Source organism: Sminthopsis crassicaudata, chromosome 2 (assembly GCF_048593235.1).
Source record: "Sminthopsis crassicaudata isolate SCR6 chromosome 2, ASM4859323v1, whole genome shotgun sequence".
In the NCBI taxonomy this organism is placed as follows: Eukaryota; Metazoa; Chordata; class Mammalia; order Dasyuromorphia; family Dasyuridae; genus Sminthopsis; species Sminthopsis crassicaudata.
Window position 1 is genome coordinate 468,805,679 of NC_133618.1, and position 24,309 is coordinate 468,829,987.

Here is a 24,309-nt window from a genome sequence, read left to right on the forward strand (position 1 = left end):
GTATTGGTCAACCTGCCATCTGAGGGTGAGGGAAGGAGGGGAAAAATTAGAACAAAAGATTTGGCAATTGTCAATGTTATAAAATTACCCATGTATATATCTGGTAAATAAAAACTATTTAAAAATTTTTATTAATTTTATAATTATAAAATTTTTTGACAGTATATATGCATGAGTAATTTTTTTATAACATTATCCCTTGTATTCATTTTTCCAGATTTTCCCCTACCTCTCTCTACTCCCTCCCCTAGATGACAGGCAATCTCATACATTTTACATGTATTACAGTATAACCTAGATATAATATATGTGTGTAAATCCAATTTTCTTGTTGCACATTAAGAATTGGATTCCGAAGGTATAAATAATCTGGGTAGAAAGACAGTAGTGCTAACAGTTTACATTCAATTCCTAGTGTTCCTTATCTGGGTGTAGCTGTTTCTGTTCATCATTGATCAACTGGAAGTGAGTTGGCTCTTCTTTATGCTGAAGATATTCACTTCCATCAGAATACATCTTCATACAGTATTGTTGTTGAAGTGTTTAGTGATCTTCTGGTTCTGCTCATTTCACTCAGCATCAGTTCATGTAAGTCTCCCCAAACCTCTCTGTATTCATCCTGCTGGTCATTTCTTACAGAGCAATAATATTCCATAACATTCATATGCCATAATTTACCCAACCATTCTCCAATTGATGGACATCCATTCATCTTCAAGTTTTTAGCCACTACAAAAAAAGCTGCCACAAACATTTTGGCACATACAGATCCCTTTCTCATCTTTAGTATTTCTTTGGGATATAACCCTAGTAGTAGCACTGCTGGATTAAAGGGTATGCACAGTTTGATAACTTTTTGCTCTCCAGAATGGCCGGATTCTTTCACAGCTCCACCAATAATGTATTAGTGTCCCAGTTTTCCCACATCCCCTCCAACATTCATCATTATTTGTTCCTGTCATCTTGGCCAATCTGACAGGTGTGTAGTGGTATCTCAGAGTTGTCTTAATTTGCATTTCTCTGATCAGTAGAGATTGGAACACTCTTTCATATGAGTGGATATAGTTTCAATTTCATTGTCTGAAAGTTGTCTATTCATATCCTTTAACCATTTATCAATTGGAGAATGGTTTGATTTCTTATAAATTAGGATCAGTTCTCTATATATTTTGGAAATGAGGCCTTTATCAGAACCTTTAATTGTAAAAATGTTTTCCCAATTTGTTACTTCCCTTCTAATCTTGTTTGCATTAGGTTTGTTTGTATAGAAGCTTTTTAATTTGATGTAATCAAAATCTTCTATTTTGTGATCAATAATGATCTCCAGTTCTCCTTTGGTCATAAATTCCTTCCTCCTCCACAGGTCTGAGAGGTAGACTATCCTCTGTTCCTCTAATCTATTTATGATTTCATTCTTTATGCCTAAATCATGGACCCATTTTAATCTTATCTTGGTATATGGTGTTAAGTGTGGATCCATATCTAATTTCTGCCATACTAATTTCCAGTTTTCCCAACAGTTTTTTTTTTCAAATAATGAATTCTTATCCCAAATGTTGGTATCTTTGGGTTTGTCAAACACTAGATTGCTATAGTTGTACCCTATTTTGTCCTGTGTACCTAATCTGTTCCACTGATTGATTAGTCTATTTCTTAGCCAATACCAAATGATTTTGGTGACTGCTGCTTTATAATATAGCTTTAGATCAGGTACAGCTAGACTACCTTCATCTGACTTTTTTTTTTCATTAGTTCCCTTGAAATTCTCAACCTTTTATTCTTCCATATGAATTTTATTGTCATTTTTTCTAGGTCATTAAAATAGTTTCTTGGGAGTCTGATTGGTATAGCACTAAATAAATAGATTAGTTTGGGGAGTATTGTCATCTTTATTATATTCGCTCAGCATATCCACGAGAACTGAATGTCTTTCCAATTATTTAAATCTGACTTTAATTTTGTGGCAAGTGTTTTTTAATTTTGCTCATATAATTCCTGACTTTTCTTTGGTAGATGGATTCCCAAATATTTTATACTCTCAACAGTTGTTTTGAATGGAATTTCTCTTTGTATCTCTTGCTGTTGCATTTTGTTGGTGATGTATAAAAATGCTGAGGATTTATGTGGACTTATTTTGTATCCAGCAACTTTGCTAAAGTTGTGAATTATTTCTAATAACTTTTTATTAGAATCTCTGGGGTTCTCTAAGTGTACCATCATATCATCTGCAAAGAGTGACAGTTTGATTTCCTCATTACCTACTCCTATTCCTTTAATCTCTTTCTCGACTCTTATTGCTGAGGCTAGCATTTCTAATACAATATTGAACAGTAATGGTGATAGTGGGCAACCTTGTTTCACTTCTGATCTTATTGGGAAGGGTTCCAGTTTATCTCCATTACATATTATGCTTACTGACGGTCTTAAATACATGCTCCTGACTATTTTAAGGAATAGTCCATTTAGTCCTATATTCTCAAGTGTTTTTCATAGGAAAGGATGTTGTATTTTATCAAATGCTTTTTCTGTATCTATTGAAATGATCATATGGTTTTTATTAATTTGATTATTAATATGGTCAATTATACTAATAGTTTTCCTAATATTAAACCAGCCCTGCATTCCTGGTATAAATCCTACTTGATCATAGTGTATTATCCTGGGGATGATTTTCTGAAGTCTTTTTGCTAATATCTTATTTAAGATTTTAGCATCAATATTCTTTAAGGAGATTGGTCTATAGTTTTGTTTCTCCGTTTTCAACCTACCTGGTTTAGGTATCAGTACCATGTTTGTGTCATAATAGGAGTTTGGTAGGACTCTTTCATCCCCTATTTTTTCAAATGGTTTATATAACATTGGGGCTAATTGTTCTTTAAATGTTTGGTAGAATTCACATGTAAATCCATCTGGTCCTGGGGATTTTTTCCTGGGGAGTTGATTAATAGCTTGTTCTATTTCTTTTTCTGAAATGGGACTATTTAAGCATTTTTACCTCCTCCTCTGTTAATCTAGGAAGCCTATATTTTTGGAGGTAGTCATCCATTTCACTTAAGTTATCAAATTTATTGGCATAAAGTTGGGCAAAATAACTCCTTATTATTTCTCTAATTTCCTCTTCATTGGTGGAAAGATCCCCCTTTTCATTTTTAAGACTAACAATTTGATTTTCCTTTTTCCTTTTTCTGATCAGATTTACCAAAGGCTTATCTATTTTATTGGCTTTTTCATAAAACCAACTCTTAATTTCATTTATTAATTCAATAGTTTTTTTTTTACTTTCAATATTATTGATTTCTCCTTTTAATTTTAGAATTTCAAGTTTAGTTTTTGGTTGGGGTTTTTTAATTTGGTCTTTTTCTAGCTTTTTAAATTGCACGCCCAATTCATTAATCTTCTCTTTCTCTATTTTATTCAGGTAAGCCTCTAAAAATATAAAATTTCCCCTTATTACCGCTTTAGCTGCATCCCACAAATTTTGGTATGATATCTCATCGTTGTCATTATCTTGGGTGAAATTATTAATTGTTTCTATAATTTGTTGTTTCACTCAATCATTCTTTAAGATGAGATTATTTAGTTTCCAATTACTTTTTGGTCTATTTACCCCTAATTTCTTATTGAATGTAGTTTTTGTTGCGTTGTGATCTGAGAAGAAGGCATTTACTATTTCTGCCTTCCTGCATTTAATTTTGAGATCTTTATGTCCCAATATATGGTCAATTTTTGTATAAGTTCCATGAACTGCTAAGAAGAAAGTATACTCCTTTCTATCACCATTCAGTTTTCTCCAAAGATCTATCATACCTAGTTTTTCTAATGTTCTATTTACCTCTTCAATTTATTTCTTATTTGTTTTGTGGTTTGATTTATCTAATTCTGAGAGTGCAAGGTTGAGATCTCTCACTATTATAGTTTTGCTGTCTATTTCTTTTTGCAACTCTCTTAACTTTTCCTTTAGGAAGTTAGATGCTATACCACTTGGTGCATATATGTTTAGTATTGATATGGCTTCATTGTCTATGCAACCTTTTAGCAGGATATAGTTTCCTTCCTTATCTCTTTTAAATAGATCAATTTCTGCTTTTGCTTGATCTGAGATAAGGATGGCTACCCCTGCTTTTTTGGCTTCACCTGAGGCATAATAGATTCTGATCCAACCTTTTACCTTTACTCTTTATGTTTCTCCCTGCTTTAAGTGTGTTTCCTGTAAACAACATATTGTAGGGTTCTGATTTTTGATCCAGTCTGCTATCTGCCTCCGTTTAATGGGAGAGTTTATCCCATTCACATTTACAGTTAAAATTACTAATTCTGTATTTCCTACCATCATATTATCCCCTGATTATGCTTTTTTCCCCCTTGTCCCCCCTGTACCCCTTCCCCAGTATTTAATTTATGGACCCCACTTGTGACACGCAGCCCTCCCTTTTTAGTATCCCTTCCCCCTCCTTTTAAGTTCCTTCCCCTTTCTTGTACCCTTCCCTTATTCCCCTTTTCCTTTTCCCTTTTCCTCTCCCCCTTTATATTGAGGTGAGAGAGAATTCTCTGAAAAAAAATATGTCAATTATTTACTCTTTGAGCCTACTCTGATGAGAATAAGATTCACACAATGTTTCTCCCCCTCTCTAAATTCCCTCAGATGTGGTAGATTTTCTATGTCTCTTCCTGGGATGTAGTTTTCCTCTTTTAATTTCTCCTTTCCCTTTATCTGATACTATCCCCTTCCCTTTACTACTTCCCTTTTTTATCTTATATCAGTAAAATCAAATTATCCATGTGAACTTTCTGTATATCCACAACAGAGATACAGTTCTCAAGAGTTCTTTTTTTCCAATTGATCAATGATGGACAGAATCAGCGACATCCAGAAAAGGAACACTGGGAAATGAGTGTAAACTGTTATTTTTACCTTCTGAATCCAATTCTTCCTGTGCAACAAGAAATTCAGTTCTACACACATATATTGTATCTAGAATATATTGTAATATATTTAACATGTATAAGACTGCCTGCCATCTGGGGGAGGGGGTTGGGGGAGGAAGGGAAAAAATCTGAACAGAAGTAAGTGCAAGGGATAATGTTGTAAAAAATTACCCATGCATATGTACTGTCAAAAAAAAGTTATAATTATAAAATAAAATAAAAATTAAATTAAAAAAGAGTTCTTTTTACCTTTTCCTGCTTTTCTTCAATCTTGTGGATATAGATCAAAATTTTTGCTTAAGTCTGGTTTTTTTCTTAGAAACAAATGGAATTCCTCTTGTTTCATTAAATGACCATCTTCTTCCATGGAAGAAAATGCTAAACTTAGCTGGGTAGTTTATTCTTGGTTGCAATCCTTGTTGTTTTGCCTTTTGGAATATCAGGTTCCTGACCCTTTGATTCTTTAAGGTGGAGGAAGCCACATCTTGTGTGACCCTTATTGTGGCACCTTGATATTTGAATTGTTTTTTCCTAGCTGCTTGCAACATTTTTTCCTTAGTTTGGTAGTTCTGCAGCTTAGCCACAGTGTTCTGTGGAGTTCTTTTTTTAGGGTCTTTTTCAGAAGGTGTTCAATGAATTCTTTCAACGCCTATTTTCCTTTCTGTTTCTATTATCTCTGGACAGTTCTCTTTGATGATTTCCTGTAAAATAGAATCTAGGCTCTTTTTTTCATCATAATTTTCGGGAAGTCCAATGATCCTCAGATTGTCTCTCCTAGATCTATTTTCCAGATCTATAGATTTTCCCAGTAAATATTTGACATTATTCTCCAGCTTTTCATTTTTGTTTTGTTTTGTTTGACTAATTCTTGGTTTCTCAATGAATCATTCATTTCTATTTGTTCAGTCCTGATTTTTAATGAGTTATTTTCTTCATTCACATTTTTACTTCTTTTTGTATATGTCCAATTGAATTTTTAAATGAATTATTTTGCTCTGATGAATTTTTTTCCATTTCACTATCTATCTATTTATTTATTTATTTTTAGTGAGTTATTTTCTTTTTCCAAATCACAAATCCTACTTTCTTGGGAATTTTTTATCTTTTCAAATTCAGAAATCCTACTTTCCTGTGATTTTTTTTAACCTTTTCTAATTCACAAATTTTGTTTCTCGCACCTCCTGTGAATTCTTTATTTTATTTACTCAAATTTCAGGACTTTGTTATTCTTTATCATAGCTTCTCTTTCCTTTCCCCATTTTTCTTCAAACTCTCTTAACTTTTTAATAGTCTCTTCTAGGAGAGAGTTATGTGATGGGGGGCAGGTATCATTCCCCTTTAGGGTGTTATCTGGAGACTCTCTGCTGTTAGCCTTCTTGGGGTTGGATACCCACTCTTTCTCTGTATAGAAGGTCTGGTTCTGCTTTCTTTTTACTCTGCCTTATTTCATATAAGTCCTTTTAATTCTCTGAATTCTTAGTTTTGGGTTTTTTTAATAATATAGAAAATATGCATTTACATATATACATATATTTTGGCTAGTCCTCCCTAATCATTGGCCACTTCTTTTTCTAGTTCTTTGCTACCATATGAGTATTGTTATGAATATTTTTGTGTATGTAGAAATTTTCTGTCTTTGAAATCTGTATAGTATATGCTTGGCAGTACTATCTCTGGGTTAAAAGAATATTTAACTTTTCCTGAACTTGAAAAAAAATTTTTTTTTTGCTTTTCCATAACCTAGGGCAGAGGTGTGGATCACATGTAGCCCACAATACTCCTGGAGTATAACCCGAGCCAGATTAAAAAGTAATTGCCAAATATTCAGCAACATAGATAAAAATATAGTAAAACATAAATTATATTAACATGTGGTTTTCTAAGTCATTATGTGGCTTGGGATTATGGGGTTTTTATGTATGGCTTTGTGAGTATTTAAATTTGAGTTTGACCCCACTGCTCTAGGATATATTAATTGCATAGGTATGAGATTGGAGAGATATGTCTAGAAAATTAGTTTGTTTGGGGAAATAAGTCTTGGGATTTTTGTTAATTATTAGCTCAATAAAGTTTAAATAAGAAATTAAAGTTAAATAAAAGTATGCTTCAACCTGTATTCAGACACAATCAGTTCTTTCTCTGGGTATGGATAGTACTTTTTATCCAGAGTCTTTATGGTATTTAGTAGTCTTGCATCCTTGTATTGCTAAGAATAATAAACTTATACACAATTGATCATTCTACAGCATTGCTATTACTTGTACCCAGTACATTTTACTTTATATGAGCTCATGGAAAACTTTCAAGTTTTTCCCAGAGCATCCTGCTCATCTTAATATGATTACATTAATTTAGCAATCCAGAAAGTTAAATTTGGGGGAAGCTCTAATTGTTAGGAAATTTATGCTAATGATTATTTAAGTAATCAGTAAACATTGTATCTAGAATGAAGGATTACAGAGCTGATAGGTTTATTATATTCTTTTTGGTCAGACAACATATGAAGTATTGTGTATTTTTATATGTACTGTATTTAGAAGGGATTTTGACAAGGTTGGGAGCCAACCAGAGTGGTGAAAGGACTTAAAATATGCCATATGAGCATCAATGAAGAAACTAGGAATATTCAGTCTGCATAAAAGATTACAAATAGCATAGAGGTTAAAATGGCTTCACTGAGACTTATAGAGAAAAGTAAAAAGGCTTGCTAAGGAAACAATTCTTAACAATTAACAATTATTCTTAACAATTCTTAATTATTAACAATCCCAAGATAGGCTTTCTTAGAGAGAAGTGAATTCTTCATAACTGATGCCTTCAAGTGATGTGACTATTTTAAGGGATGCTATTGATGGAAATAATTTAAGATTTGGACTAGATGACCTTTGAGACTTCTTTGAACAGCAAATTCTTGATCTTTTGATCTCCACTGATACCAAGTGTTCCCTTCCTTCATTATTAGGAACTCTTAAGGTAATAGGTTCACTTCATTATCATCATTTACCCGTCACAGAGATGGAAGCTATTTTAAAGTGGCTACTTGGTGATCTCTCTAAATAAAGGCAGTGGTGGAAAACATATTAATATAAATAAATTATTTTTTAAAAACAAAAGAACCTGGGGCATGGCATAATTTTTAGTTGATTACCACAATTTTGGTTTCAATAGCCAGGGGTCGAATTTGATGAACATTTCCTGCCCTCTAGCTCTTTGGCAATCACATATCACCTACCATCTTGCAAATTAGCAGACACCAGATGAACATAACTGTTGAAGGACATCCTTGAAGAATGAAATAATAATAGATCAGAAATTTCTGGGAATCTACTAAGAACATCCTCCACTGCATTTTTCCCTCCTAATTTTCATTTTTTTCATTCTGAAATTAGGTATACTTGAGAGGGTATAGTATTTGTCTTAGTGGGTATTGGTCACCAAGATAGGAACACTTCATTTGGACGACTTCAGTAGCATAAAATATGAACTGAAGCAGTAAGGCAAACTTTGCTTCTTTCTGGTGCCCTCTTTGCCAGAATCCTCTAGTTTCTTGTGGAAGTACAAGCTCCACAGAAGCAGAGAGGTGTTTGGTATTCAGGCCAATTAAAATCTTGGCAGATATGACCAATAAGTATGCCAGGTGGTATGAATTAGGTCAGGGGGGTTTTCAACCACTCCTTTGTTTCTTCCCAGGGGCCTTGAACTGTCATATGGTAATAACTTAACTCGCCAGTGAGCTGGGTTAGTATAAGAACAGTAACCCTATTCCAGTATCCCAGTGCATACTCCTTGGAGAAATATATTAAGGAATTAAAGAAATGTATTTTTAAACTATTACTTTAAAAAAAAACAGGAAGGCAGCTCTTTTTATATATAAAATGTGTAATTAAAAAAATACTGTGTGGGTTTTGGCTTCTCTACATAACTGATCTGCAGGTGCTTAAATACTCTCTCGTAATCCTGTAAGGCATGAATCTCTGCTGTGAAAATGGTAATGGTGGAAATGTTCCTGCTGCCTGGGGCATCTTGGAAGCTTTAAGGGTGTGGTACTGGCTGACATCATGCAGGTGGCATAGCAAACTACAGAAATATGAGTGGTCCTTCTGTTTCAGTATCCAGCTCTACTGGAATTACTTCAGTTTTTAAGTTGTGACGTTTGCATGGGATAACAGAGAGAGTCTGAGAGTTGTGTTGGCAGTCATACAATATCTTCAAAAATAGAAGACAAAGTGACTTTCCATCCATTATTGATTTATATTATTCCTTTTCTTTTCAGTGGAATAAACATGATTCTTAGCTATACTATTGCCAAGGTACTTCTAGCCCAGAAATAAAGAACAATTTATTCTTTTCCAAATATCTCTTACTCTTTTTCTTCAAAACTTCACAAGACCTGAATTTTATCAGGGCAGGTCACAGACCTTCCATGCCTTAGAAATCAGTTTCATGTGTTGCTGTAGCTGTAGTATTTCATCCTCTGGTGACAATGCTTATTATGGGGATGATCTCCCCCACACTCAGTGAGGTGTTCAGAGGGCAGGCCTACAAACTGTCTGTCAGCAGGCTTATCCTTGAAGCCTTTCAGCTTCATTGAATTTATAAGAGTATATATTTCATGAGCATGGCCCTCAAAAAACCAGAGTCTCCTGCATCCCACAGTGAAGCACTTTGAGAGGAGAGCTTTAATGAAAGAATTCCTTAAATATATATATATAATCTAACCAAAAATTATTAAGTGCCTACAGTATACAGATTATGGTATCAAATATTTCCCCCTTATATCCTCACCCTAACCTGTTTATCCCTTTGAGGTACTTTGGGGAATTAAGTAACTTGATAGATGTGACATTGTGAATAGTAATTCAAGCCATCTTATTCACATTGAGCAAATCCATGATAACTTTTGTTATAAAAGGGTTAATTGACATATCAATATCTTGGCAAGAGAGGAGGGAAACCATGTTATGTTCATATTTATAATATCATACAATTGATTCTTAATCATTATAACTGTAAGGTTTCAGGCCTGGGAAGTAAGACTGGTGAATAGAACACAATCTTGGGCAGTCATGCTGATTTGACTTGGTTTTTTGTTTTTGTTTTTGTCTTTGTTTTTGTTTTGTTTTTTCTTCCCTTCCTCTACTCCCATAATCTGTAGGTATCCAACTGGTTTGGCAACAAGAGAATCAGGTACAAGAAGAATATAGGGAAGTTTCAGGAAGAAGCCAATCTCTATGCTGCAAAAACAGCGGTGACGGCTGCACATGCTGTGGCTGCAGCAGTCCAGAATAATCAGACGAATTCACCCACTACACCAAATTCTGGTAGGTATTGAGCATTTCTCTTTTCTATCTGGTAGAGGAAACTTCAGAACATAAATCCCACAAAACAAAGCAGGGAAGAATGGTCACATATGGATGTGTGGTAAATTCCCTTCAGTGCTCAAATGCTTACTTAACTTTGTAGAGACAACCTGGGATAATGGAAGGAACACCCTAGACTTTGAATTAGGATCTGGGCACCAGTCCTAGCTTTGCCTTAAACTTACTCTGTCATCTTGGGCAAGCCATTTGTCATCTCTGGATTCTTATTTTCATATTTATAAAATTCAGGTGTTAAACCAGATAGTCTCCTACTCTCCTCTATGTACCTCACATTTCTCATCTGTAAAATGAGAGGATTGGACTAGATGATCTGTATTATTTTCTTATTTTAATTTCTGACTCTGTGAATGAATGACTCCCAAAATTTGACTATATATCATTATAACTTTGTAAAGTAATATGTAAATCAATTGATCTATAATGAAAACTTTATTTTTTTTTATTGGAAAAGTCTCATGGATTTTTTTTAGACATTTCAACAACTTATCCAAGATGCCATAGCCATGAAGGGTAGATTAGGATCTAGACTCAGCTCTTGTGACTGATTCTTTTCACACCTCCTCTCCATTAGTGCAGCCCCACTGAAATCACACTGCAGCAAAGTTTAGGCCAAAGCTGTAAAGTTCACAAAGATGTGAACTTTACAGTAGGGTAAAAAACATTTAAAAATGTGGCAAACCTAAATAAAAATGAAAGACATTCTAATACGCCAATAACAAATTGACTTAATTGGCAATTAAGAATCATTATCTTCCTAAGGAGACCTTTTAAACATACATGCAAAAATAAAAGTTCAGAATATTTTTTAATGGAACATGAAGATTGTGACTCTCTAGAGGAAAGTTTAAAAAGAGCTTATTGTTAAAATCAAACTTCAAACAAATTTTTCTTCCCTGGGTAATTGTCCAGCAAGATAGCTAATGATGTCAAAGGGCTTCTTTTTAATAATTAACTTGTGGGCATAGAAAGAACAAAAAGTTCCAATGACTGCTTTATTTTGTATTTGACAGTGCCCATTAATAGGACTGGATTTCAAGTGACTGTCTTTCTTTCATAGCATTGAACTCATACAGATACACTCCATTCTCTTAGATCCTGAAATATTTGTTATACACAACTTTTCCTTTTCTTCTTCTTCCTGTTCTCAATTCTCTTGCCTCTAGATCTTTGGGGGTTATGTGTGTAGCTCTCTGTTATTCAGCTACTTAACTCTTTCCTTTCTAGGTTCTTCTGGTTCTTTTAACCTCCCAAATTCTGGGGACATGTTCATGAACATGCAGAGTCTGAATGGGGATTCTTACCAAGGGTCCCAAGTCGGAGCCAATGTGCAATCACAGGTAGGAGAAGTGCCCTCCAACTAGAGCCTTCCTATCAGGGTAGGGTTTGGGCTCAAAACTCCACCTTACTCTGGCTCCACCGAAACATTCTGTACTTCTCTGCAGAACCTATACTTTCTATTTCTAAATGTGACCTAATAATAATAGCTCCCATTTCTATAACGCTTTTATGGTTGACAAAGCGCTTTCCTCACAACCAGCCTGTGAGGGAGGGAGCGCAAGGATTATTTATTCCCATTTCATAGATGAGGAACCTAAGTCTCAATTCCTAAAAGCACATAGCTACTAAGTGTCGGAGCCCTAACTACCCCATTATATAATTTAACAAGAATTAAAATAAACAGTGATTTTTGAAGATTCAAACCTGACAAACTTTGTGAATGCATTCGGCTCTGGCTTGAGCTCATGGCAGGGGGAAAGATGGGGGGGGGGGGGTTGGTGCCTCTTAAATTTGAGAGATCTGTTTCATTGTCCTTATTTTTTTTTAAGTCAGAACACAAAAACATGAGAGGCCAAACTATTTTCCATTCTCAACACAACTACCTATCATATTGGTTCAAATGTAGGCCACCCCTGAATATAAAACATATCCCTAAGAGAACATATTGTTGAAAGGGGGAAAAAGTGTTATAGGTAAACACTGAAAAATAATTACACAAAATTTACCTTAAAATATGTATTTAAGAGATGAGTCTTTTAAAAACATTTTTCAAATGCAGTAAAAATGTCTTTTACCATTATTGCTTCTTTGTCTTTGTCAATTTGGTTGTTGTTTGGTGTACACTGATTTTATTATGATTGTAGGCTACACTCAAGAATTATCTGATTCAGATTTGGGAAAAACTATAGCCTATATTTGGACCAATAAGGTATTTAATACATCTGTTGTCTGTGTGATCATATGCACAAACTCACATGCATAAATAAGTTTTCAGGTACACCAAATGGTTGAGCTTGACCATATTGAGTCGAACCTACCATTTGCATTGCCACAAAGGTATAACTGTTTTGCTGGTGTGAGCAAACAAAGATGTGAGTTTAAATATGCAAGGAATTGTTGAAATTCTGCCAGTCATTTTTGATTGATAAATTTGTCTTTCATGGAGGATGCTAAACCCTTATGGCACACATAATTCAAAATGTTTCCTTTTGTAAGTGATGATCTTTTAATAGATTTGGGATGATGAATTCTGTTTCATCTCACAGGTGGATACCCTCCGTCATGTTATCAATCAGACGGGAGGCTACAGTGATGGCCTGGGAGGAAATTCACTGTATAGTCCACATAATTTAAATGTGAGTACCTTTGGGAACATTATTTGGAAGAGCCATACTCATTGTCGGGCAAACATAATAACTAACAATTGGCCCTTGGGCTTGCTGCTTACCTTATTTAGTATTTGTAATGTAGAAAGAACCTTCCTTTCCCACTCCCATCCTTCTTCCTTGTTATGAAGGATTTAACAAGTAAAGAAAAAGTTTTTTTGTTTTTTTTTTAATTTGGAGGCTTTTCAAATGAACCAAGGCCAAAGAAAATCAGAGACTCCTATTGACATTTTGTAATTTATAGGTTCTTTACTGAAGGTCAGCATATTGTAAATTTTTTTATGTTCATTGTGCTCTTTCCAGGCAGCTGGCATAGCTCATGCTATATTTTAAAATTCAAGTAAGAGAACAATTATGAATTCAGAGAATGTTAAAACTGAATGAGGCCTTAAAACATAGAATGTTACAACATGTTATTAAACATACAGAGCTGGAAGGCATGTTAAATGACTTAACCCCTTAATGAACAGAAGAAGAAACAATTCTAGAATAGTGACTTGTTCAAGGTCACATAGCTAATTCTCAAGACATGGCAAAAATTGTATTACCAAAGTCTTATTTGATAGGGAATTCCATTCTTATGAGACAGTTGAATAAAAGATCAATTTATAACATGAAATTTATTTTAAATATCCATTGACTTAATCAGTTTTTAGGGGAAATAATTTTAGCATTTTCATAGGGGGATATAGTTGGAATTTTATAGCTGGAAGGAACCTCAGAGATGAATTTTGAGACATGGAAAAGTTAGATGACTTGTCCGTGGTCATATAACTAGTAAAAATTCAAATCTAGAATTTGAACCCATACCTTTTGAGCCCAAATCCATTTTTTCCTATTATATCATATTGCTTTTCAATTCTATCCATTTCCAGACTTTAAATTTGAGGAAAGAGAAGGACAAGAAAGGCAGGGAAATGGGAGATAGGAAGAGAAAGCAAGCAGAAAGAAGGGAAGGGAAGTGGAAGGAAGGAAGGAAGGAAGGAAGGAAGGAAGGAAGGAAGGAAGGAAGGAAGGAAGGAAGGAAGGAAGGAAGGAAGGAAGGGAGGGAGGGAGGGAGGGAGGGAGGGAGGGAGGGAGGGAGGGAGGGAGGAAGGGAAGGGAGGGAGGGAGGGAGGGAGGGAGGGAGGAAGGAAGGGAGGAAGGAAGGGAAGGAAGGAAGGGAAGGAAGGAAGGAAGGAAGGAAGGAAGGAAGGAAGGAAGGAAGGAAGGAAGGAAAGGAAAGGAAAAAGGCAGGAAGGAAGGAAAGAAAGAAGAAAGAAAGAAAAAGGAAGGAAGGAGAGAGAGAGAGGGAGGAGGGAGGGAAGAAGGAGGGACAATACAGAGAGACATATAAAAAAGTTTAGCTTTTTTCTTCTCTCTAATGAACTTGGCAAGAATTGATCCTGACTATATAATTCTTTCAGCACTCTCTGTCATTCCCTGTTCCTAGCCCCCATATGTACCCTCAACTGCTGGGCAAATGGATCATGAGGTCACTGCTAAAAAAGATTGAAGTGAAGTGTGAGAAAGCCTGAAATGGGAGAGGGCATGAAGTCTTTAGGATACAGCTTTTAACCTTAGCTCTGATCATTCTTAGCTGTTTTGACTATAGGGAAATCCTTCTTGGGGTCTCAGTTTCTTCATCTATAAAATGGGAGGAATAATTCCACTAGCTATTTCACAGAGTTGTTTTAAAGATAACACCTTGTTAACCTCAGAGCACTAGATAAATATGAATTGTTGCTATTGTCAGTAAGAGAGTTGGAAAGATTCTCCTTTTTTAAGGCTTCTGCTTGACAGAAGAGTAAATATTAATGATTTTAAAAGTGATTGAGGATGTTCAATTGGAAAGAGGGAAAAAACGTACCATTAAATACTCCAATCTTTTACATTGGAAATGTCAAATCTTTCTTTTTGGGGTTTATAAATAACTCATAATAATCCACAACAAACCATATAAAAAGCCTTTTAGTTGCATTTCTCCTTTTTCATTTAAGCATTTTGAAATGCTTCAGAGAATTTGCGATATCCTTATCAACATGATAAAATATGAAACTGTGATTGCCTGCAGCATTTTACAGACATGAATTCCATCTTCACTGATGAGGCTTGATAAGGCGCTGTTGTATAATACAGTGCATAATCTCAAACCACCAGAGTAAGGATTAATTTATTTTGAAAAAAAAAAAAAAGAATGCACGCTGACAATCTCTCTTCCAGCTGCTAAGCTGGGTAAAAATATTGTACATTTGTTGTTTATAAATTTGGATAAAAGAGGAATGATGTTTACTTCAGATGGAATATCTTAGACTTGTATCTGCACAAGAGGCTTTCTGTTTCTAAGTTGATTTTCAGACCTTGAAAAAAAACAACTTACCTCCTATATTGAGAAGAACACTTTTTATAATCCAAATGGATGTGCAGAGTTTTGGAGATATTTAAAGCATCATTATGATGCCAGGGATAGGGATAGGGAGTATGAAAGAGGAAGATATTTCTAGTTTTGTTTTTTGTTCAAACGTGAGATGGGTCTGCAGCAGGCTTGGAAGTTCTCTTTCTGTTTGATATTATTAAGCTCCACATGGTTATTTGCAATTACCTCTCTTATGGGGGAAGGAAAGGTACTTTATAGGATCATAGGATTTAGAATTATTAAGGATCTAAAAGACCATCCACCTCAAAATCTTTGTTTTATGAATGAAGGAACTGAAGCTCAGAATTTATTGAAGAGCTAGGATGTGAAACCAGGAGTCTTCTGGGATCTTTTACAACCTTATTCTACTTACTACTATTTATTATACTATTAATTGATTCTTGAGGGGAAAATGTAATTTTAGGAACCAAGGACAAGGAAATGGAGTTGAATTTGGATGTGTGTTAGTGACAGGACACTATTGGGCTCAACAACTAACTCAATTCCTCTCAAAATGCTGAGATAGTAAGGTTTTGCAATGGTTTGGTGAGTTTAGGTTATGTCATATTAATAATACAATTGCCCAGTATTGGTTAGTGCAGTGTTATATGAGGTATAGTTGGAAGGGTTTGATAGTTAATCAAAAGACAGAATTCCTTAGAATAATGATTCCTAAAGGAAGAAACAATGGCATTCCTATTTCTATAGTGCAATCCCATGAAGGAGCCAGTTAAGTACTGTTATCTCCATTTTTGAGATAAAGAAACTGAGTCTCAGAAAAATGATTTGTCTGTGACCACATATTTAAGAAGGATCTTCAAATTCAGGCTTTTTGACCTCATTTGCTATACCATGCTATGTAGGAAAGGAGTTCCTATATAGAGTACAAGATGAAAGCAGTATAACCTAAAACCAATTGAGGTCAGAAATCTTGGCAAATTCATTAGCTCTTAGATATGAGGTCTTGAGACTGCATCTTTTTTTAAATATGCAAACTGGAATTTGGAGCAGGAGGTTTGTTTTGGTTGCAAGCCACATCTATAGTGTATTAGTGCAGACTAACCTTTGGTGCATTGGCAGGCCTGTGTTCTGGGGGAATGTTGTTGCAAAGGCTAGTCTGTGCCCTGAGCATTTGGAGTCTGAATGGCTCACCCTTGTATCTCTAAAAAGGGCTGCCCCGTCACTTCCACTCAGTGTTCCCCAACTCATAAGCCCAGCACCTCCCTCTTCTTGACTGACATAAAAATATGTAACGACAAGCTGTCTGCCACAGCAGAAATTTGATCAGACATTGATTTCAGCAATTGCCTCTATAGGCCAAGACATAAGGCAAATTTGTTCCTGAGCACTGTTATTGCTGATGCAGGTTGGATGCAGGAAGGGCCAGCGGCGTGTGGAGACATGTAGTAACATCCAAAATGGGAGCTACATTTATAGATAATTGGAAAACAGATCTGAATAGTGTGTGTTCCTCCACAGTTCATGCATTTTTATTCTAGAGGATCCAATTTGGAGGGAAATTCTGGCCTACATTCACAAGAGGTTATAGCAGGTGGCTGTCAGACATGCCCAGAAAGGATGCTGAATTTTTTCTATAGGAAGGAGAATTAGATTTGAAGTTTAGGCTTTGTTTAAATGTTATACAAGCTAAAGCTCTCATTAATGGCTCATGTTTTTATAGTGCTTTACAGTTTGCAAAGCTCTATATATATCACAAATTTATGTGATCGTCATAGTTAGCCTAAGAACTATGTAATAATTGTCCCCTTTTATTGCATTAGAAAACAAGGCCTTAGAATGTTAAAGGTGACTTATCCAGGATCACTCTGCTGACAAATTAGAAGAACTGGACTATGGAACTCCTTTTTCTGTCTCTAAATCTAGTGCTTTTTTTTTTTTTTTTAATATACTTTCAAGAGCAGGAAAGGGCTTTAAAGGTTGTCTCAGCCAAACTTCTCATTTTGTAGATGCGGAAACTGAGGCCCCTTGAACAAAAATGACTCACCCAAGTAGTAAGCAGTAGAAACACATAATAATAATAAAAAAATAACTAGCATCTACATAGCACTTAAAGGTTTATAAAATGCTTTACAAGTATGATCTTATTTTACACTCACAACGATCCTGTGACATTGGTAAGAAGAAAGTAAGGCAGACAAAGGTTAAATGTCTAAAACCAGATTTGAACTCAGGTCATCCCAAGCCTAGTCCAGTACTCTGTCCACTGAGCCACCAACTATCTCTCACTAGTCCTTCTTAGATTTCTTTGAGAATTAACTTTATTTTGAACACAAATCCAGCCATCAACAGTTGGCAGCTGGTGTGGACCTGACAACCTTTGTATGGCCAAGTCCCTTAACCAACTTGCTAATTTATCACCAAGTCATCATTTGGTAAAATGGCCATATTTTGTGTACATAAAATCTCTATGTAATTCTACATTCTTCAAGTTCTGTCATCAAATGCTTTAGAGAATACATCACAAAAGCAGCTAATGTAAGGTACTAGTGTCCTTGGAATGAGCACCAAATCTGAGTCACATGTCTCAGGGTCAGAGCTTTACCCTATTACTTCTTGTATGATGTTAGATTCATTACTTAATGTCTCGATCTCAGGATCTTTCTTTATAAAATGAGCTTGTTACTTATACGTGATAATAACAGCTGCATGTTGATAGGGCTTTACAGTATGCTTCCTCATAACAGCGCCAGAAGGCAGAATCAAGGCAAGTAAGAGAATTCACATTTTACAGGGGGGTGGGAAATAGAGCCTAAGACAAAAGGTAAAATAAACTTGCTTCACAGCTAGTAAGAGAAGGTGCTGACGCCATGTCTCTTCACTGTGAGACTGATGACTTCCTACTCTTAATGTACCACAGGGCTTTTGTGGCTATCTCTAATATCCCTCCCAGTACTAAATTTATAAGCTTCCTCCTTGGCAAGAGGTTGGGTAGTGTATAGGCACAAATTAATATGTAAAGTTGTATAAGTTGATCCTTTGTTTCCCATTCTAGGCTAATGGAGGCTGGCAAGACGCAACAACTCCATCTTCTGTGACTTCCCCTACTGAAGGCCCAGGAAGTGTGCACTCTGATACCTCTAACTAATCTCCTAGCAACACTTTTTCCCTGAGCTGATCTGCTTTGATAAGTGCATTCAGAGCAATAGGAGGAAAAGAAATGAGTTGTTTTTTTTGTTTTTGTTTTTGGTAGCCCACCATCTACAGCTTTACTGTAAAATCTTGTCTTATTAGAGAACTTGGGAAACATGTTTTTTAAGGATTCATAATCATTTGTATTTATACTTAAAAATACACAATATTAAAAAGCACTTTATCCAATTAGGCCAAGACTTAGCATTGTTGACAGCCCTATAGCTATTTTATTCTAATTTATTATCAGTTGTTTTCACATGAATGGTTTCACAGTTGCCAATTACTTGACCTTAAGAGTAAAAATTCAATATAAGTTTAACCTCAATAGTGGGAGCAGACACAGAGATACATACACCTCACTGAAATTTACCTTCGGGCATGTTCTCATCAGAAAACCGAACTGAATCACAGAGTTCCACCATATTTCATCTTTTTATATCTCTTAGAAAGCTGGAATAAAGAGATTGTTCGGATATTGCAGTGAACGATGGTTGTGTTTCAGAATTTTTCCTTGTCACATTTTTGTTGTGATCTCTTCCTTTATCATTTCATCAGAGACTGGTAGCATCTTTTCTCTCTCTGAAAGCATCAGTGCCCAGAGTCTACTCTGTAATTTAATCATGGATGTAGATTGTTCTAAGAGGTTGCTGCTTAGTTTGGTGAACGCTAAGATCTGGGGGTTTTACAGTATGAGCCGGGCGCTGCACACTGACTTGTCAAGATTTGCTACTTCCTCTTGGCAACAAAAAGGCACCGTTATATGGAGTGTTGTATATAGTGTAGCAAAAGAGTATTTATACATCTCACCAATCAAAACACAGCTTTATTACCTCATGCGAACTCATACAAACCAATAGAATTTCAACATGTTCTGTAGCTTAGAGTGCTCACTTACTACCTCTGAACAATACTCACGCTGTAGTTTGTCTTTCTTATCTTTTTGCATCTTGTAATTAACTCTTTGTTTCCCTTCATGAAATGTAATGTACATTGTAATCTTTTAAAACACACACACACACACACACACACACACACACACACACATACACACATACACACACCCCAAAACAAAAACAAAATTGGGGTTGCATTTGCAACTTAAAAAAAAAATCCCAAAAGTGGAAACATTGGGTCTTAATTTAACATGGAATCAGTGAAACTGTGTAAATACTGAGAAACATTTTGAATGTTCTTCATCTTGTTACTAATCCACGCAAAAAAAAAAATTGTGATGCATACAGATTTCAGTATTCAGTACTGTATATTTCACCCTGTGTAACGGGGCCCCCTATCCTTTTTCTCTTTTGTATTGTATGCGATTCTGAACCTGATTGAGTCATGGAAATAATTTGTGGCAGTGATTCTAATGTATTAAAAAACGTTTCGTGTTACTTTCTAACTGGATTACACCCTGGATTGAAAAAGTCTTCCTTGTGGTAGTTATATGTAGTTTCAAACATGAATAAACTTTTTGCTTTCATGAACAAATGTTACTATTATTTCTTACTGTTCAATTCAAAACCATCAGCTGAAACTACTATTAAGATAAAACATGAGGAAGAATTATCCTAACAGGTAGTACACATTGTTTTTAAGTACAAAAAGTACAAAGTTCTTTGCCTACAAGGAACTTTGAAATAATAACTGAGATTTGTCTCTATATCTATCTCTTCTGATGCTTAGATTATCAATCAATTATTAATAGGCTTACCCTGTTCCAGGTGTTGTTCCAGGAGCTGAATATACAAATAAGGTAGATATGAGGCAATTCCCATCTTAAAAAGAACTTACCATGTAATAGAGAACAAAACAAATACATATATAAGTATATGCAGAATATCATTAATTAGTAGAGCTTAGCAATTATCTGGCCTAATAATCTCATTGTATAAATAAACTGAGTCAGGGAAAAGTTCCATGCCTTACTGATTGTTGATAGTCAAAAGTAGGAGCTGAGTTTCCTGACTGCTAGAATCTGTGAGCTTTCAATTACACCAAGCTTGCCTTTAATATTAATGATTTTACCATGCCAGTTCTAATGGTCTTGTGATGAAGAGGGCCATTTGCACCCAGAGGAAGGACTTAGGGACCAAGTATGGATCACAACATAGTATTTTCACTCTTTTTATTGTTGTTGTTTGTTTGCATTTTGTTTTCTTTCTCATTTTTCCTTTTTGATCTTATTTTTCTTATGCAGCGTGATAATTGTGGAAATATGTATAGAAGAATTGCATATATTTAACATACATTAGATTACTTGCCGTTTAAGGGAGGAGATGGGGGAAGGGAGGGAAAAATTTGGAACACAAAGTTTTGCAAGGGTGAATGTTGAAAATTATGCATATGTTCTGAAAATAAAAAGTTTTAATAATAAACAAAGTAAACACATCCTGATATAGTGGGAAAAAATAAAATAAAAACTCAAAAAAATTAGATTTAGCTATGGTCTCACCAGCTTTGTCCCTTCAGTATGGTCAGTCTAGTTATAATAGACTGTTTATGAGCAGGTAGTATCAAGAACAAAAATCTAAAAAGGATAAATATTTGGTATCATTTTCTAAAAATACCACTACCAACAAAGCCCCACATATTTTCTCTTAAGCTGACTTTATTAAATCTTATGAAATACAAAATCAACTAAAGGCTAATTAGGTTTTAAATTGCATTTCTTTTAAAATGTTTAGAACTCACATGTACATATCTGTTGCTGACTTCTAAATCTTTATAATAGAAGAGAGGTCAATAACAGGTAATTGGCCTAGTTACTATATCTCAAGGAAATTGACTCACAGGAAATCAAATTAATGTTAATCAGTTGCAGTAAATTGTCTATGATAAATATAACTGTTTGACTATTTCAGTTAGTGTATCCAGGCAAAACCAGATGAAGAACCACTGTTCCCATTAATCTCTAAGCAGTTATTCTGTGAGAGTAAACTTTATAAAATAGATTATTCTCTGAACTGTTTTCCTAATGTGGGTTTGTGACCTGCCTATAAGAATCTCTACTGTGACTTCTTTGGTATTTGTATGATTCAGTTAGCTCATGGGATAGTCAGTTAGCTCGTGGGATAGCCTTTCCTTCTCTTGGTATATAAAACTCTTTTATAAAAGGACTCTGAACAATCCATGAATCCATCCATCAGCATATGTACCCCCACTGCCAAATATATCATCTTCTTACTTTAGAGTACAAAGAATAAAGGATAAAGAAAACAAAGTCAGTTGGGGACCAACCTTCTGAAGATCTCTTTTCCCTTAAATAAGCTAGTTTTCAAAGGGAGTTTTACACACACACACACACACACACACACACACACACACACACACACCCCTCAGCACAAATCAAATAGAATGAAAATGATAGGATATTTAGGGGGAAAAGTGAAAATAATGAAGAAAAGGAGGTTGGGAGGGAGAGGAGAAAGGAAGATATGGAAAGAAATAGAATATTCTATCTATATATAATATGTATGTACACATATATTACATTTGCATATCTGTAAAATATCCATAAAACTTTTCCACACCTATACTTTTGAAGCCTTTCAAGATTGGATAAGCTTTTTCCAGAGTTTGCCACCCTTGCTATAAATCATTTTTGAAAACTCAGGACCCCTTCCATTTCCATGATAAACTTTTAGAGGGAGAGATCACCAGCAGCATTTTTTAAATGCATATAGAAACACAGGAAATATACAAATTTATCTTATGTCCAATTACAGTCAAATACTAAAAGTACCTACTATTTACCAGGCACTATGCTAAATCCTGGGGATGCAAAGATGAAAAAGAAACACCTTCTGTCTGCAAGCATCTTATATTCTTTCATTTAAGGGGACATGTACATAAAATGTTTATGATACTTCCACACAATTCTCTGGTTCTACCTGCAAGTTGACATTACTCAAAACAGAAAGTGATTGGTTATTTTTTTTAAAAAGTTTTCCATTCTATATAAATTATGCTCTTCCCCCCTCCTCCAAACTCTCAAATCCATGATATCCTTACAAGGAAATATATCAACTTCCAGTTGATTATTCCCTCCATCTCCAACTCCCAGCTCCACCATGATGTAACTCAAACCTTTATATCCTATTCACAAACTTAGTTATTCTTGATCTGGGACCAGATTGTACTTAAAATCTTACCAATTCACCTTGCTTTGTTGCATAGTCTTCATAGTAGGAAAGACATACCAAATATTGTCTGGGCATAGGCTCACAGGAAAAAGTAACCAATAATGAGTTAGATAACAGTTGGGATAGAAGAAAAAAATTCAAGCTGGAAAATGGGCTGAATCAAACAAGATGAAATTCCTTAGGGATCAATATAAAGTCTTATACTTGGTTTAAAAAGTTCAAAAGTAAAAATGTCAGGAGTTAGGTGAAGAAGAGCTAAATTCAATTTTTTTTCAATAATAAAAACTGTTCTAGGAATAGTAAGGAGAATGTAAATATAATCAGACCCGGCAGTATGATGCAATGATCAAAAATGTTAATGGCATGATTGCTATCTCCAAATACCGGAAGATGGGAAGTAAGGAAGAGCCCATTTATAAAGCAACTAGTATGTGCCAGTCATGATATGAAATGCTTTAGAAATCTTACCTGTTCCTCACAATAATCCTGGGAGGGAAGTCTGGCACTTCAAATGTCAATTTGAATCAAATGTCTGGCACTACTTGCCTGCTTCCCTTCCTGGCAAGAAAGGTACACAAGGTGTTGGAGGAAAAGAGGCTAGAGATATCTGTTCTATATCCCTACTATACATGGGGGAGCAATTCTTGTTCCAGTAAGAAGAAGAGATGTTTAGGAGTAGAGCTGAGCTTCTTGGAAAGATTATTAATTCAGGGGCAGCTAGGTGATGCAGTGGATAGAGCACCATCCCTGAAGTCAGGAAGACCTGAGTTCTAATCTGGTCTCATACACTTAATACTTCTTGTGTTACCCTGGGCAAATCACTTAACCCCAATTTCTCAGAAAAAAAAATATTAATTCCCCATCCCTTGAAGTCTATCAGTGCAGGCTGGATGTCCACTCCAATGGCAATTATAGAAAGGTTCATAGTTTAGTTTTGTCCCTAGAGGATCTCTCAAGTTCCTTCCAAAACTATAATTGCAAATGTTGTAGGATGTGGGGTGTAGGGAAAAGTGGGCTGTGGATATGATGATTCTGGTATTCGTGGACTAATAACAACAAATAGCTGGGCAGCTGGCTATCTAGGGACACATGTACACTTAAGTACCATTAGATGAAGTGCCATAAACACCTGGGAAATGCACAATTAGATTAAGAACAGGTGTGTGTGTGTGCATAGGCTTCTCTGTGCAATGGGAATGATAGCGACTGCCTAAGGAATAGTCTTCTGGAGTGAAAAGAGCTAGTTAATATTATGTTGTTATTTAGTTGTGTCCAAATCTTCGTAGCCCCATTTGGGGTTTTCTTGGTAAAGATACTAAAGATATTTGGCATTTCCTTCTCCGGCTTATTTTGCAAGTAAGGAAAATCAAGAAAAATCAAGGTCACACAGCTGGGGAGTACATGGGGCCAGATTTGAACTAAGTAAGAGGAGCCTTCCTGCTGCAGTGCACTATCCATCTCACAGCCTATGACTTCAGCTCAAACCCTGTCTCTGCCTCAAACTCATAGTGTTAACCATGGACTTCATGGTACCTATTAGAAGCACACTTTCTTTTTCTGTAAAAATTTGATAAGGTTTCTAGTTATATAAAAAGGTGCTCTAAATCACTTTTGATCAGAGAAATGCAAATTAAGACAGCTCTGAGATA

The 24,309-nt window shown here is 35.3% G+C and overlaps 1 protein-coding gene across 5 annotated transcripts in view; it reads left to right on the plus strand.

Annotated features, from left to right (window-relative positions):
- Positions 1-20,006, plus strand: part of PBX3 (PBX homeobox 3) — a 292,919-nt gene extending 272,913 nt beyond the window's left edge. For 4 of the 5 annotated variants that reach the window (XM_074293103.1, XM_074293104.1, XM_074293106.1 and 1 more), the window contains exons 7-10: positions 10,082-10,247; positions 11,532-11,644; positions 12,851-12,940; positions 18,379-20,006. In XM_074293103.1, the coding sequence (XP_074149204.1) occupies positions 10,082-10,247; positions 11,532-11,644; positions 12,851-12,940; positions 18,379-18,471 (462 nt within the window). In that variant the 3' untranslated portion in view covers positions 18,472-20,006. The remainder of the gene's footprint in view (positions 1-10,081; positions 10,248-11,531; positions 11,645-12,850; positions 12,941-18,378) is intronic. The other variant, XM_074293107.1, reaches the window with a different exon arrangement.
- The last annotated feature ends 4,303 nt before the right edge of the window (positions 20,007-24,309 follow it).